Raw genomic sequence first — 16,788 nt, 5'->3', positions numbered from 1 at the left:
TTATGGACATTGTAAGTTTAACTGCATCTTTCCTTGGCAGAATTTAAGCTTCTCAGACTGCTAATGTTGAATATCTGTAGTGCTTAAAGACAATGAAATCATCTGAATTGTTGGATTTTTAGCTCTCGCGAGGCAAAATTCATTACAACGCTCTCAACTGTCAAAGTGTCCTCAAGTCTTCGTGCCATTCTCTTATGTAATATTTCACGTGAATGAGGAAAAATGATGATTTAATTCAACAATTGTCCATTGTCTCTTGACAGCATCTGGGCTCCATTTCACACAGCTTCACAATATCACTCTCCACTTGAGTTCGCTTGGGGGATGAAAATATGTACTTAATGGTAAATGGCACTTCCAGTTCTTGCTCATTGCCGTACAGAACGTCTCTCTGGTCTCTCTTGCGCAAAATATGGCACACGATTGAGAAAATTGATGTACATAAGTTTTTAATGGGTCATTTCCTCCATCGACTGTGTCACTTTTTCCATAAGCGTTGCTCGCGAGCAAACTGGGATTTTCTCTCTATAAAATTGGCTCATTTTGCGCGAATCACAACATTTCACAACCTCTTTCCACTGCGTCACTCAAGGAACAAGCCTCACACACCCATTCTCCCTCACTGAAATGATGTCAATTAAGAAAATAACCGTGCGGAGAAAATGGTGAGAAAAGCGCCAGAGACAAACTTCCCTTGGCGCTCATGTTTTAATTGGATTGTTTCACAAGCGTGTGAAAATTGTTCCACGCTCAAAGTTATTGGTTATAACTTTACAGATTTTTCTCTAGGCGGAAAAATTGATTCAAGACAAAATGAAAAAGCCAAACAATAGATCGAAACATTTCTCATTAGTGGAAGAGAGAAGAAAGAGAGGAAAAAAGTCATCTTTCCTTTGAGAGTCTCATTAATGCGTCTGACAAATGGAAGAGTTTGGAGAGAAAGAAAGTCATTTGAAGATGATATTCTTTGGTGTCTTTTGAGGAAACCACACAAGAGATTTCCCAAGATTTTTCCCATTCACTGATAGAGCGAGAGTCCATTGAATTTTCCTGACACCTTCACCGATATATTTTCATTAAGTTCTTCCCCCATAACATATTAGTGCCATGTGTGCAAACTTTGATGAATTTTCCATCATCCAATTTCTTTGAGAGACGAGCAGTAATGGCGTGGTGAAGTTGCACAAGTGAGATTGCAATTAGATGTGTGATGAACATCTAATTATACAGCGACGAGAAGACTTTGCACCTCGTCATTGAATCAATATTAATCAATTCATGTCTTCCGTCAATTTTCCACTGATTTTCACCTCACCGAAATTACAACTGATCATCAAAACATAGGAAATTTTACACACAAACACATAATATTTTCTATAGAGTACAGTGAGAAAGAATGGTAGAGAATTAAGACACATTCAGTATGTGAGGAATTTCCCAACCCCACAATTCAATTTTCCCACCCAACACACACACGTCGCAGGTGAAACGCGAATTATGGGGTGGTTTTGTATAGAATTACACCTGAGGAAATCATTTTCTTATCGCGATTTTGGGGCACGTTTGGCGAAATCGGCAATTTAATTGATATTGCCTGTTAATAATAATGGGTGGTAATTCAATTCTCTCAAAATGGAAAATGGATTTCGGCATGTCGGAACAAATGGGATTTTGAAGCCCATCTGGAAATATGTTGCGTCAGATTGTAGATTATATTATGTAAAATATATAAAATATCAGCCAATGGATTAAAATATGTGAATTTTGAATACTTTTGTCGAGCAACAAAAGTTCTCAAAGAGAATATTTGAGCCTCTCACTATTGTTAATTATGCTTTTCATCTTTTATCAAGAGAGTCTTTGTGATTGGAATTTACAAGCAATTGAGACTTTGTGTTTTATTTTAATTCTCGAAAACCTTTCTGTCACAATTTTAATATAAATCTCTTCAAAATATGGTTTTATCATCAAATTTTTTCCCATCCATTCTGTAAAATGTTTTTCTTGGCAAAATGCTCTCAGCAAATCGGGAAATCTTTTTATTGTCTCTAAAACGCCTCACACTTTAACCTTCACTCACGAGATAATCTCCTCAATTTACCCGATTTGACGTCTCTTTCGCACTTGTTGTGCCCTCAACAATTCCATCCCAGAAGGGTTCAATTGAGAGATCAAATCGAAGGGGTGGAATAAATCGGCTTGGCTTTGATGGGCTGAGAGATGTTGGATGTGTATGTGGAAAAAAGTGCGAGAAGGGCATATCCTGGGAAATCAGGTGATTGTGGGTGGTGGCATTGCGTCACTACGCTGTGCTCTGTGTGTGCCCGGAAAAACGACCCCCGACTTTCCATTTGACTGACCCCAAAACACCCTTTTCCGGGCTGCCAAAATGGGATGGGCCTCTGCAATGGCCGGCAGTTTCGCTGCAATATTTCACAGAGTGGGTCTGACGTGAAAATCTGGCTCAGAATTATCTCGCTGAAGCACAGAGAGTGAGCATAGCAGTGGATTAAGTGGATTTTTCCACCGTTTCTGGCCTTTTTCTCACGCTGGGCGCGCGAGAAGGCCGATGTTAAGTGAATTGAATGTGTTATGAATGAAAATCAATAGGGAGGAAAAATTCACTGATTAATTTTCTCGACTTTTACCATCTTTTCGCCTTCTTCCGCTCTGATTTTGGGGGGATGAGAAAAAGTGTGCTTTTGTGCGTCTCGAAAGACCCTGGGAAATGTGTACAAGATGTGTAAGGGGCGAAAAGAGAGAAGATGTTTGTGAGAATCATGATTTTTGCTAATTATTCTCTCCATCCCATGAAATGCTCTTAGATATTGATCCTCTGGCAGTTTCTCAGCACTTCCCGCAGCTCAGTGTGTTGAGTAATTGATATGGTAGTGGAATTCCTGTGTATTTTTGATGGGGTCGAAGACATTGGATACTTTTCTTGCCTTCCTTTCAAATCAATTAATTGTCTGCGGAACACTGAGAGATATGAAAAAAGTTTTTCAAACGACGAAAAATAAAGTCATAAATTTTAATATTAAACATATTCAGTGTACTTCCTCTTATTAGTCAGAGTTTAAAGCGTTTTTAATAGGTTAAATTAGACCTTTATAGATTTAATTAAAGTCTTCTTTATATCTTGGAGCCAATAAAAGGCAAAATAAATAATCATAAAATACACAAATTACTAGAATCAGCTTGTTTTTATGGTCTTTTTTCCATTGATTCGGAAAGAATGCCAAAATATGACTTGAAATTAGTTCAACCAATTGATAATGATAGAATAATACGATCCGTATTTTTTCTCAGTGTGCAATAGCAAATTAAAATGAACGCAAAGTTGAAGGAGAAAAAAAAAACACTGAGACTGTTGGGAATTCAATCACAGTTCCATTGTGTGAGTTGGCCACTTTAGAGAATTCAGTCCTAGGCCAATTTTGTAGGAAGTTCGCCTAAGACTTTTCTCGCTCTCTTTTTCTCTTGTGGTTTCGACTCAAGCCAGCCATCAATTCCACATCAAAAGTCCCAGAAGGACCGACGAGACAAAGGCCATGTGAAAAAGAAAAAAAACGCCGCAAAGGAACTGAATAGGATTGTCAAATGGATTTTCCGCACAAGTTTGTGGCTTTTTCCTCAACCTCAAGTGTCTTGAATTCCCTTCCACCCGCCAAAACAGAATAGTTGGTCGCCCCTTCTGCTGGGTCGGGCGTGACGAAGAGAGAAAGAGAGAGAGAGAGAGGAGCAGAAAAGAAAAATTCTAAGGGTGGCATTACAATGAGAAAATGACTCTGCGATGGAGATATTTTTGCTTGAAATTTTCTCGGGAGAATTTTCAGTCGATTGTTTATTTTTTGCTGATGCTTTTTCACGCATCTTGAGAGCTTTTCCCATCCTCCAAGAATTCGAAGGCTTATGGTGGGAAGGCATTCCTCTGTCATATAATAAATTATTAATGATGACGCGCATCTCACATTCCTTGTCGAGTTAATTTCTATTGAAGTCACTGAGTCGATTTGGAGAAAATAAATCTCTATTATCTCTCATGGGAGTTGATAAAGCACCGCCTGAGGGGAGTTTTGCCCACCTTTGATAAATATGGTGTGTGTGTGTGTGTGTCTGGGAATGAGCATCCGCCCAGTGTATCAGCATTGAACTTCCGCGGTTTGTCCATATCAACCCTGTCACTTCCTCTCTGTCTCACTTTTTCATACACACAAGCCACCCAACGCCCAATTTTCCACCATTTCGCCATTCTTTTACTGGCCATTTGTCTCTTTTATAATCCTCTCTTCCTCAGAAATGCTGCTACTTCTCGTAAAAATTCACACATTTCGCCCTTCATGTTCCCAAACTCACCCAGAAAACAGATAGTTTTTATCTCTCGTACTTTTTCACCCCTCAAATTTAATAGTGTCATTTTTCTTCCTCTTCCCGTAATTTCTCCTCTCTTTCATCCTCTTCGGATGGTTGAATATCACAGAGAATATTTGTTCATTCTCTCGTGTGCGGGTAAAGGGGATGAAATTTCAATATTAATTGACGAGAATCGCAACAAAATGCAAAAAGGAGAAAAATTTATTAATAAAACCTCAAGTGGAGAAAAAACTCAGAGAGAGAGAGAGAGAATGGCTTTTTCATTTACAATGTGAATAAATTGAAAAGAGGGAAGTATGGGGAAATATTCAGTGTTTGCATCAAGTGGGGGGAGAACATACTAATTTCCTGGTGAATTTTTCAATTTTGAGAGAATTTTCACTATGACATTCCTGCTGAATTTCAATGGGAAATTGTAAGTCAATAAAACTAAACAGATGTATAGCGACAAAATTCGTGGAAATAATTCTTTATGAGTGCATTTTTGTATATATTTCTCCTGAGAAATCATTGTGGGAGTCACTTACGCGTGGGCGGAGCTTAATATATGCCAAAGTTACGTTTTCCTGTGAAATCACTGCTGTGAAGACTTTTGCTTTGCTTTCCTAGGAAACAAAACCTCTATTAGAGTGACTTCTTGAAGTATGCATATCCTTTATATCTCACCCTTGCTTTATCCTGGCGGAATTGTTCTCAAGAGCAACCCTTGAGCATTCAACTTGTGTTGGGAGAAGAAAGGAGAAAAACTCTTAAGTTTTTACTCCCTTTCACAACTGAGAGAACCACACTTCATCCATTGATATGATCTTTGACTTTTCCGCAAGACTCATTGTTTGGAAATTACATTTTAAGTGGCCATGTGCGCCATGGTGATGGGAAAAGGATTTTCCATCCTCAAAATTTCACCCTCGAGGCTTCATCAAATTACAACTTTGCGATACAGCGTGGGCACTAATTATAGCTCCACTGTAGGTATCCAGGGTGTAGGTAGTCTGGGTCAAAAACAAAAAAACCAAATATGGTGTTTGATTGCCTATCCATAGCCAAAACAAAACCCCCAATATGAGGCCCCTCCGCCGGATCCTAGGGATTCTAGGGAACTTTATCACTTTCTGGCCTGGCACTAATTATAGATCCACTTGGGAAATTTCACTATATCTCAGCGAAAAAAAATCGGAAAATTCTGAAAATCATAAGGATCCTTCATTTTGAGCCCAGAAACTATTTATCGTCGCCACACCCCGCCTCGGTCCTCCGTGGACCCCACTGTTAAAGGTCTTTGCCTTGCATAACACGATATTTCAAAATGGCTCCTCCGGATTGGGGCGGGTGGCCCAATGCCCATAAACTGCTTCATAGGGCAAGACTGAAGCCTTTTGAGCATAATTGGGCTATCTGACCCCGATTCCATCCTTGAATCCTGGCCTTAAGCACTTCTTCCAGGGTCTTTTTCTGCTTCTAAGAGCCCAAACCACCCCAACCCCCGGACTACCCCCAATGAAATGGGGCGAAAAGTTCTTAGGACACTTCTAGGAAACCCGTGGACCTTAGATCCGGGGATGGGTAGCGCCTCGGAGGGAGCGCCCTAACGTAGAACGAGAGCCAGTTGAAATTCAATGAAAAACCATACACTTTTAGGTGGTTTTCGACTGAGTCTCATTCCACGGTGTGGCGCTCCCTCCCAGGCGCTACCCATCCCCGGATCTAAGGTCCACGGGTTTCCTAGAAGTGTCCTAAGAACTTTTCGCCCCATTTCATTGGGGGTGGTCCGGGGGTTGGGGTGGTTTGGGTCCAAAGAAGCAGAAGAAAGCCTCGGAAGAAGTGCTTAAGGCCAGGATTCAGGAAGGGTATCGGGGTCAGAAATCCCAATTATGCTCAAAAGGCTTCAATCAAGCTCTGTGAAGCAGTTTATGGCCATTGCGCCCCCCGCCCCAATGCGGAGGAGCCATATTGGGCGATCATGTAGTACTAAGCAAAGACCTTTAACAGTGGGGTCCACGGAGGACCGAGGCGGGGTGTGGCGACGATAAATAGTTTCTGGGCTCAAAATGAAGGATCCTTATGATTTTCAGAATTTTCCGATTTTTTTTCGCTGAGATATAGTGAAATTTCCCAAGTGGATCTATAATTAGTGCCAGGCCAGAAAGTGATAAAGTTCCCTAGAATCCCTAGGATCCGGCGGAGGGGCCTCATATTGGGGGTTTTGTTTTGGCTATGGATAGGCAATCAAACACCATATTTGGTTTTTTTTGTTTTTGACCCAGACTACCTACACCCTGGATACCTACAGTGGAGCTATAATTAGTGCCCAGGCTGTAGTATTTCATAGGGATTGAGACCGTTTTTCCGTCTTCCAAACACTTTGTTGTACATCATCTTGTCTGCTCTCTCTCACCCTCACTCTCTCTCTCTGTTCGTTTTTGGTAAGGAGGAAAACTTTCTCATTGACTTAATGAGAACAAACACATGACTCTCCCCAGTTTGTGGTTTAGCCACATTCTCACTCTTCTCAACGAACAACCCCAAAAACCCGACAATTCCTCATCACCACACCGAGATAATAAATTAAATTCTTCAACCTATCAGGCAATGAAGTAATTTTTAATTTCTGTATTTCTCAATGTAATTAATTTCATCGCTCATACCACAAAGAGCTCCGCCCAGATAATTTCGCCAACTCTCCCGTTGCTTAGTACAAAATGCAAAAGTCCATTAATGCCACACCCGCCCAGAGCTGCGGGCTTCCGGAAAAAAGCTCCGCAGAGCAACTGAATAATGGCAGAGGGAAGCTGTGGAAGTTCATCGTGGGGAGGAAGCTGGGAAATTTCTCTCCATCGCCTGACCAGAAATCGGGGGAAGGACGATGAGAGCTTCATTAGTTTCGTTAACGCTCTATTGATCTTCTCGTTTGGGTGCACTCTTTTTTTTCTTTCCTCAGACTTCCGAAAGTGATTCAATTTTATGTCTTTGGCCATCCTAAAGCGCTTTTCACATGATAATTCATGAAAAAAAGAGAAAAACCCCTTAAATTTGCCGCGGGTGAGAAAACATCACGTGAAAATGCCTCTTTGGTATTCATCTAGCATTCAACATTCGCGAAAACTTCCTCGCATCTCATTAATATTCCCGTGAGATGTTGTGCCTGGAAATTTTTTTTTTCTCCCGGCAAAAAAAGAAGAGAGTGAGAAAGACGGAAAATTCAACGAGGGGCGGGAAAATGCAAAACAGAGCACTTCTTAAATGCCAGCAATTTTTTCACATCGTCAATTTAACATCGTCGAAGGAGTAAAGTTGTTCGTTTTGTCTTCGATTTGAATTTAATCGAAGGCCAAGCATTGAGAGCCTACGGGAAAATGGTGCAAGAAAATCCCGCTCAGTTTGCAAAAGGAGACGATAAAAGTTTTAATGTGACTCAAAGTGTGCCAGAAAAGTCTTCAGCCAAACTCCCACTTTTTGGGAGATTCTCTGACACTTTTCCATACTCAAACCACTCGCCCTTCCCCCAAAACTAAAATCCACTGCAATGTGAGACAGTCTCAATGCATTTTGGTGCAGTGGAAAATGGATAAAGTGGATTTTCCGACATTCATGCCCATTTATGTGAATGTGTAAAATTACCTCTGAAGAAGCATTTGACTCACCGATATCGCACGATTTTCGTGCAATTTCTAGAAGAGGAGGATTAAGGAATGAAATCTCATTTGATGGTCAGACTAAGGAGGAAAGTGTACTTGAACATTTTCCTAAGAAATTCTATTAAGTTATTGGCACTCAAAGGGGAGAAATTCTCTAGTGATTTTATCTCTTACCATTGCACTTAGACAAGACATGAAAAGATCAGAAAGCGAGTGGAAAATAGAGAAAAGCTGGGTGGATTTGTATGGAAAATTGATGTTTTAACTATTTGTGAAAGGTAAATTGTAGAATCCTCATGAAACTAATCTAGTTGCTTTTATTACTTTACTTTTCACAAATCAATGCTATCTTGTTCTGTCATTACGTGTTCTTCGATTGCAATTTGCAGTGTCAATTTGTCTTCACTCATTAAAGTATCGTGAATTTTATAATCCACAGTAATCCAGTACTCTTTTGAGAGCACTCTAAAGTTGGCAACCTCAGCATGGGTAGAAAGACCTCATTCTTAATGCATCTTTCCTGCACATCGTGCAATCTATTCAGGATTATTTATTAATTAAGAGCTCGCAGTTCCTCCTTCAAAAGCTCTTCCCCATTAACAAGTGGAAGAAATTAATTCCACACCCGAGACAGACCTTGTATTTCACCTGAAGTGCTTTCGCTGAATGCTCATGACATCTCCCTCAAGACGAGTGAAAATTAATGGCAAAAATACATTTACAAGTCATATATTTTGCCTTCTTTTGTGTCCTCTTCAGCACGCCAAAAAGCTCTCACCAGTTGTCGTGTCTTTTGTAATTATTCACCCCCACCCTTTTGGTGCTTTTGAGGAGGCTTTTTTCCTGCCACATCGTGAATGTGAAGGCGTCGGGAAAATGCAAATAGAGTGGAGGAGAAATACTTCTTTCACACTGTGTGAGGGTGAATCATTAAGGAAAAAATGTGACACCGGAAATATTCATTCCCTTTGCCATGACAGAGAGAGAGAGGGTAGAGAGAGAGAGAGGGGAAGATCAAAGGAGGGACAGAAAGGGGTTAAATTGATGAAAAATGGGGAGAAAGGGAGCGAATTCTATGTGCTAAATTGCGTGAAAATTCACCGTGGAAAATTGCCCGTGAGATATTTATTGCGAGAAAGAGCGAAATTAGCGTGAAATTTATCGGTGGCAAAAGAGTGGATAAAAATCGGGGTAATTTGGCGGAGAAATTCGCACGCGGTGCTTAAATAGTGGACGCTTACTGACTATATACACTGTAGAGAAAGGGAAAGAGAGAGAGAGAGTGAGTGAATGTGTGGCAGGAATTATTGGGGAGTGTACTTCGCAGTGGAAGATTGATGCCATTTAATAATATAAATCCTCGCACGGTCGAAATTGCTCGACACTAAATCGTGGCAGATTAATCACGCGTTAGCGAAAGAAATCAGAAGATGGTCAGGACAGAGAGTGAGAGGACTGATTGATGGATCCCACCTCTCCCCTAAACAGCGGCCAAAAGCTGAGTGGGATTCGCGTGAGACAACTATTTTTCACCCGTGGAAATCCACCTGCAGTGCCGAAAGCTTGCGTCACATCGGCAAAAGTGCTTTTGTCACATTTGGCCATCGATCGAGGCGGATGGCAAGAAAAAGGCCACTTCCTCTCTCCTCCCCTGGACGCTTCCAAAAGGGCGGTGGTCCGGGTGAAAGGCAGAGGAAGTGCGCCATAAAACGGGTGGCTGGAATTGTCGCTGATAAAGAGGAGCAAACATCAGGATGAGTGAAAGAGAGAGAGAGAGAGTGAGTGAGTGGAGATTTTATTGTAGAACTGGCATGGCAAACAAGAAAGGGACTTCCTGCGGTCCCGAAAAAGTGCGCTAGATAACCTCCAAATGACTCCATTTAAATATGCTGCCTCATTTCAATAAATCAATTTGCACAGTGCCGCGCGCCATGTGAAAAATGCTCAATTCAGCAATATATTGAAAGCAATTTGGGAGCGCCACTTGGCCTCCGCGCCACCCTCGCGCCTCTCCCGCAATATGCAACAGTTATTGCAGGAAATTTCAGCGGCGCTATCTCGCGAAGGGAGGATGGAAAATATATGGCAACATGTAGATATATAATGGGCATTGTGAGCTGAGAGTGGAGCTTAAGAGCTTACACACGATAATGTCCATTTAATTCAAACTGTTCAGCTCGTAAAGTCAAATATTGACGTCAAGAATCATCGATCGTTGAGTCGTTGAATGTAAAATAATGGAGTGCTTGAAATGTCTGACATTATGTCTTATGTGTACCAAACAAATCTAGAGGAAATGTGTTGGATAGTCGTTCAATTGTCATGCGATTCCTATCGGACATATGTACAAAAAAAAAAACGGAAAACTATGTCGTCTATTTAGTGTTGCTTCTAAATCTCTACAGATTCTCAATAGATACTAAGCTGCTTGTGTTACGAAATTCCAGGGCAATATTATAAGTCAGTAAATTTCTCAGTATTTTCTTCTGAGATTCGGTGTAAATGTGCCAAGAAGATTGCACTCTGGCGAGAAATATTCACGTTTGGGGTAAGATTTAAAGTTTGTCCAGATAATACGATCCTTATCATCCGCTCTTCATCCTCCTGCAAGACACAAAAGGAAGTTGGTGTTCATAGGAAGGGGTAAAAGTCAAGAAATCATGCATACTGTTGCCATTTTACTTCACCTCAAGCTCCCTCTTTATGTGTGTGTGTGCGCCTGAATAATGAAGAGCTGAGAAGAGGACAATAGATAGGAAGACACAATGATGTGTCAGAGTTAATCCTCGAGATAAATCTTCGTCCGTCGCCCTTCCTTTAATCCCTCTGAATTCATTTTAAAGATTTTCTCCGCCAAAACATCTTCTAATTTTCTTCCTGGCGCGCCTTGTTCACCTCACATGAAAATGATGCTGGAGATAATATTCTTTTTCCTGGCTCTCTTTTTATGTAATTGTTTTACTTTCTGGTCCGTTGGATGAGTGCCAAAGGCTCTTTCTTATGCTTGATATTGTGGTTTGCTGTCTCACGTAACTGAGTGATGAGAATCCAGGAGATTGTGTGCGCTTTTGGAAGCGAGGAAGACGAGGCATCAATGTGGAAAATTGCCATTCTTGTCCACTGTACAGTGTACACAATTCAAGAGGATTTTCCGAGGAATTGCACTCAATGATTAATTGAGCTCTAAACTATATAGTTTGTATGCTTTATCAAATGAATGGTAATTTATGTGTGAGGGGCGTAAATAAATGTGCGAGTATTATCGAAAAAAGTCAGTTCAACAAATATTTACCGAAGCTTTTGTCTCTAAAATGGGGATGATTTACGCTTTATTCATTTCATTCATTGTGGAGTTGAATGACAGTGAAAAAAAATCCACCCCAATGAATACGATAATTAAGTAGAGAGAATATTTAGAAAGAGAGAGACAGGGAGAGAAAAGAATATGCTTTTTATGCTGATTGATTATATAAATTGAATTGTTTCTCTCTTTGCAGTATTTCCAAATGTGCCGTCTGCTCCGGGAATGTCCTGCGTTGGCGAAGATCGTGAGTATAAATATTGTTCTTGTTATTTATTGCCTGTGATGCTTTTTGGGGAAAGGGGCGAATCCTGTGGGTAAATACAGGGTGAAGGGCGAAAGTTAGAGAGAGAGAGAGGGAGACAATGAGCGGGGGGAAATATTGTGAGGGAAAAAAAGCTCAACGAAAGCATGAGAAATCCAACGCGACAGGAATAACTTTTCTATTTCGCTCTCAGTTTTGCTTTTTGTTTCTCAAGGAGCCGAAGCTTAAGATCTCCTTAATAGGATTTCATCGCTCTCATGGAGCTTCTCAATTGAGAAATTTTCCCGTTCTTTTCTTCCTGAGGAACACGGAGAGTGGAATAGAGAGGCGCAGGGCTGTGTAAGTGTGTGTGTGTGTGTGTGTGTGTGTGTGTGTGATGACGTGGATGGAATTAAAGTTTCGCCCTTACTCAATCCTCATGGCGCCGTGACTCCTCATCCTCTCTCGTGTCACTGAGCATCTCTTCTCATCCGGTGTGGCCCTTTTGTCATCATTTTGCATGTGAATTTGATAAATTGAGCCGCTTCTGGTCCACAAATCAGTTGGAATACGGTGCCAAAGTGACTCAGCACTTCTCTTCTGAGCTCATCGATTTTCTCTAGTGCTTCTCCTGAGGAATTAGCGTGGGAAAATTCTCAGCTTCTAGCTGTGCTCGCTTCCAGAATTTCACCTTCAGTTGCTAATTTGTTAATTTCCACGCTAATAAACAAGATTGCTTCTGTGTTTGTGTGTGTGTGTAGTTTGTGATCAGAATTTAGGTCAAAACATGACGACTAATCAATAAGCCGCCAATAATGCATGAGGAAAAGTGTGGTTGATTTGACACAAATCCACTGCAATTAAGTATGAATGGCTGAAAGGGGTTTTCAGCAAGGAAGAGATGGGAAAAATAAGCAGCAAAATTGTGTAGAAATTCACTTTGTAAACTTTGAAATCATAGAGAAAAGTCCTGATTATATGCTATACACAATAATATCTCTAAACAAACATATTATGAAATTTGTAAGTTTGTTTGTTCTGAATTGTGTGGACTTTTGAGCATGATTTGAGTGCATTTTGGGTTAAAAGGGAAGTTTGAATTGATGTAATTCTACTTGATACTACTGAGAAGAGTGAGAATTGTTTAAAAGCTGTCGAGTTAATTCGACGTTATATATGTATAAGCTAATTTAGCTCCACTTGAAAATTTTCAATTTCACAGCACACAATAAGTTCAGAAATATTTTTAAGTAAAAGAGGAAAATGGTCTTCTCCTATATAATGTGCAGTTTGAAATGCATTAACAACATATCGTTATTTATTTTGACAATTTTAAAAACATTCGCTTTGCGAGGAATCGTAGATCTTGGAGAGAGACAAGTTGGCATTTCCGCTGGGGAAGAAAATCTCTTCGTGAGACGTGGAAACTTCTTTTTGAAATTGAGAAGTTCTATTTATTTATTTTCTCCTTCTTCTTCTGGCCATCGAATGTGAAGACAATTCAATTGTCTTTTTTTTTCTCTTGAGTTTTCAACCCAGAACTTCTACCGAAAGATAACAAGCGAGGATATGAAACTATCTTAGCGCATAGTGACTTCTCGGGAGGCGCACAATTTGTGTGGGATTTCTTTCAACTGATTCCTTTCCTCTTGTCGGTTTCCCGTGGTGACATGGCCGAAGAAGAAGAGTGACATTAAATAATTAAGGATAATGCAGAATTCGTGTAAAATTTTGAGGTACTTTTCACCGAAATCGCCGCTGGAAATGGGATTACAGTGCTTCTTTTCGCGACATTTACACGCATCACGAGGACTTAGAGTGTGACACAGCGCGAGGAATAAAATGGCCATTAAAAATTTTGATAAATTATCTCAGGGAAAATGTCGTGTTTTGCGGATTAGCGATGGCGAGATGGACGATAAGGCGGGGAGAATTGACGAGGGCGGTGGGAAAAAGGAGCGCTCTAGAGAGATTAAAAGACAATATTTTTTCTCCATTCCCAAATACCACAAGTTTTATATTAATGCAAATTGGACAAATTTCTTTCAGTCAGATCTTGGTAAAATTGGCAAATATGTGAATTTTACGTCCAATTATAGAGCGCTCCAAAGTGATGGCAAACACTGTAAAGTGGTAGAAAAATTCAAATGTAAATAGAAATTCAACTCATATGTTGGCCACTCTTGACTCAATTAGAGCTGAAAAGTTTGTTGAGTGAGTTTATTAAAATATCCATAGTAACTTCCGATGCTAATTGTTTCTAAATTTTGCCACACAGCTTGGTTCTTTTTTTTTTTGAAAACTTCACCGTGTCATGAATATTTAGCATTTTCCGCGGTGCGGGAAACTTTGAGGACATTTTGTGTGTGCGCAAAGTGGTTGTGAAAAATAAAACCCTTTGCTTCCTATGGATCATTAAAGAGGTAGTAAAATTACATAGAAGAAGTGGTGTGGCTTCAATTATGGTTAATTTGCAGCTCTCAAAGAGATCAATTTGCGAGAAAACTTACTTATTTGCTTGATTTGAAGGGAAAATACGGGCAAAAGTTTGTAAATTTATGGTTTTTCTAACTTTCCAAAGTAATTGTCCATGGACAGAGTGGAATTTCCAAAGGACTTTGTTAGGAATATCCAATGTTTTGTCTTGTCATGTCTGAAAGTGCCGGGAAATGATTTCAGAATGCAAAAATACATATCGCGATGGTGGAAGGAAGAGTTTGTGCAGCCATAGGCAGAAATTGCAATGCGGAAAATGCATTTTCATGGTGTGAGGCGATAGGAAGTAATTGGATATTTTTGCAATTGTGTATTTGAGAATGGCAGACAAAAAAGTGCATAACATTTCTGTATATTTCTGGGAAAACATTCAACAATAAAAGTTGAACGGGCGGGTGTTTTTCTGTGCTAATGAGGGTGTGGGAAATTGTTCTCGTGTTGCTGCAATTTGTGACTGTTTCTCGGTATTTGCAGGAAGCATCTATCGACGAGGTGCTCGGCGATGGCGCAAGCTGTACAGGATCAATGGTCACATATTCCAGGCGAAGCGTTTCAATCGAGTGAGTGAATGTTTCGGTGGGATGCGAAGGGAAGAGATGGTTTTGGAATGATTGTTGTTCTGTGTTTGCAGAGGGCTTTCTGCGCCTACTGTCATGACAGGATTTGGGGCCTGGGACGTCAGGGCTTCAAGTGCATCCAGTGCAAGTTGCTGGTGCACAAGAAGTGTCACAAGATGGTGCAGAAGCCCTGCACTAATGAGCACCAGAAGCCGATCATGAAGGAGAGAGATGTAAGTATATGAACGATGCTTGGAAATTTATGCTGTTCTGGTGAAATTCTTTTGCTTGCAGGACATCAATGGCGAGGTGCAGAAGGAATTGCTGCCGCCGGCGCCCGAATTCGCGCCGGAACTCGCCGAGGGTGGTGATCATGTGGCCGTGGAAGCACTGCAGAGCTCAGAGGAGCCCCTGGAGCCGGGCGCTCAGCGCCAGTACTCGCTGGAGGACTTTGAGCTGATCCGCGTGATCGGGCGCGGCAGCTATGCGAAGGTGCTGATGGTGGAGTTGCGACGCACGCGCCGGATCTACGCGATGAAGGTGATCAAGAAGGCGTTGGTCACGGACGATGAGGACATTGATTGGGTGCAGACGGAGAAGCACGTGTTCGAAACGGCGTCCAATCATCCATTCCTCGTTGGTCTGCACTCGTGCTTCCAGACGCCGTCGCGACTGTTCTTCGTAATTGAGTTTGTGCGCGGCGGCGACTTGATGTTCCACATGCAGCGTCAGCGCCATTTGCCCGAGGAGCACGCCAGATTCTATGCGGCCGAGATCAGCCTGGCGTTGAACTTTCTGCACGAGAAGGGCATCATCTATCGTGACTTGAAGCTGGACAATGTGCTGCTGGATCACGAGGGGCACATCAAGCTCACGGATTACGGCATGTGCAAGGAGGGCATTCGACCAGGTAAATTTCCAGATAATTTTTGTGAGTGTTTTTAGCCAAAAATGCAATTACAATAACTCATCTGGCTGCCAGAAAACACAATTTGGCAATCAATTTTGGCAATCGAGTTGGAATTTTGGAAGATATGAGAAGATAAATGTTGCAGAACATTTTAAATTGACGCTTTTCACAGCATGATTTTCCTCAGGGCATCGAAAGTGTTGTTATAAAATGAGTCAAACAAAATTCTAATTAAGTATTTATTTTGTTAAACTGTGGATTGAAAATTTAATAACACAGATTTTATGGGGGAAAAAGAGCAAATTGAGCTTTAATTGCATTGATTAATTGACATGCAAAAAATATAATTTGCAAGAAACTTCTTATGATTCTGAGCGCTGTTTTGATGCGATTTCTCGTTCTTCCAGGCGACACAACGTCTACTTTCTGCGGCACGCCTAATTACATCGCTCCGGAGATCCTCCGCGGTGAGGATTATGGCTTCTCGGTGGACTGGTGGGCACTCGGTGTGCTGCTGTACGAGATGCTGGCCGGGCGCAGTCCATTCGACATTGCCGGCGCTTCGGACAATCCGGATCAGAACACAGAGGACTATCTGTTCCAGGTCATTCTCGAGAAGACCATCCGCATTCCGCGCTCGCTGAGCGTGAAAGCCGCCTCAGTTCTCAAAGGTTTCCTCCACAAGAATCCCGCCGATCGGCTCGGCTGCCAGCGGGAATCCGCCTTCATGGACATCGTCAATCATCCCTTCTTTAAGAGCATCGATTGGGAGCTGGTGAGACTCTTTGCCATCCTTTCACTTCCCACTCATTAACACTGACGCATTATAATCCATGTCAAATTTTGGGGTATTACAGTGCGCATCCCATTCTAAAACGCTACAAGTGCGATTGCGGATGAACCTCCTGAGAGACTTGAGGTTTTGAATTTCCTTTTTCATATCTTTAGTGGGAATTTTGAGCTTCAGAGAGATTTTTGGCACTTCTTTGGTCATGAATTGAACTCTAAGAGTCATTTTTTACAATTGAATATAGTATTATTTACAAATTGGCTGTGAAATTGACAAAGCGATAGATATTTCGATGTTTACTGGTTTTGAAATGTGAAATTATCCAAAAATCGAAGTACAAACCAATGAAACTGAGAGACCAAAGAAGTGTTGGTGATTAGAAAAATTTCTCGCTAAACTCTTCATAAGATTCTTGACAAACTTGCAGCCGAAGCACTTTAGAATGGGACGCGCCGTGAGAATTGCCTTTCAGTGGGATAAT

The 16,788-nt window shown here is 41.2% G+C and overlaps 1 protein-coding gene across 4 annotated transcripts in view; it reads left to right on the top strand.

The window, feature by feature from the left end:
* LOC132265670 (atypical protein kinase C) overlaps nucleotides 1-16,788 on the top strand; it is a 44,262-nt gene that overhangs the window by 23,937 nt on the left and 3,537 nt on the right. For all 4 annotated transcript variants that reach the window (XM_059766425.1, XM_059766426.1, XM_059766424.1 and 1 more), the window contains 5 exons: nucleotides 11,507-11,557; nucleotides 14,525-14,610; nucleotides 14,682-14,840; nucleotides 14,902-15,517; nucleotides 15,925-16,292. In XM_059766425.1, the coding sequence (XP_059622408.1) occupies nucleotides 11,507-11,557; nucleotides 14,525-14,610; nucleotides 14,682-14,840; nucleotides 14,902-15,517; nucleotides 15,925-16,292 (1,280 nt within the window). The remainder of the gene's footprint in view (nucleotides 1-11,506; nucleotides 11,558-14,524; nucleotides 14,611-14,681; nucleotides 14,841-14,901; nucleotides 15,518-15,924; nucleotides 16,293-16,788) is intronic.

This window comes from Phlebotomus argentipes, unplaced genomic scaffold, assembly GCF_947086385.1.
Source record: "Phlebotomus argentipes unplaced genomic scaffold, Phlebotomus argentipes genome assembly contig_5, whole genome shotgun sequence".
In the NCBI taxonomy this organism is placed as follows: Eukaryota; Metazoa; Arthropoda; class Insecta; order Diptera; family Psychodidae; genus Phlebotomus; species Phlebotomus argentipes.
Note: the sequence above shows the minus strand (reverse complement) of the source record. Positions and strands in the feature narration are given on the sequence as shown.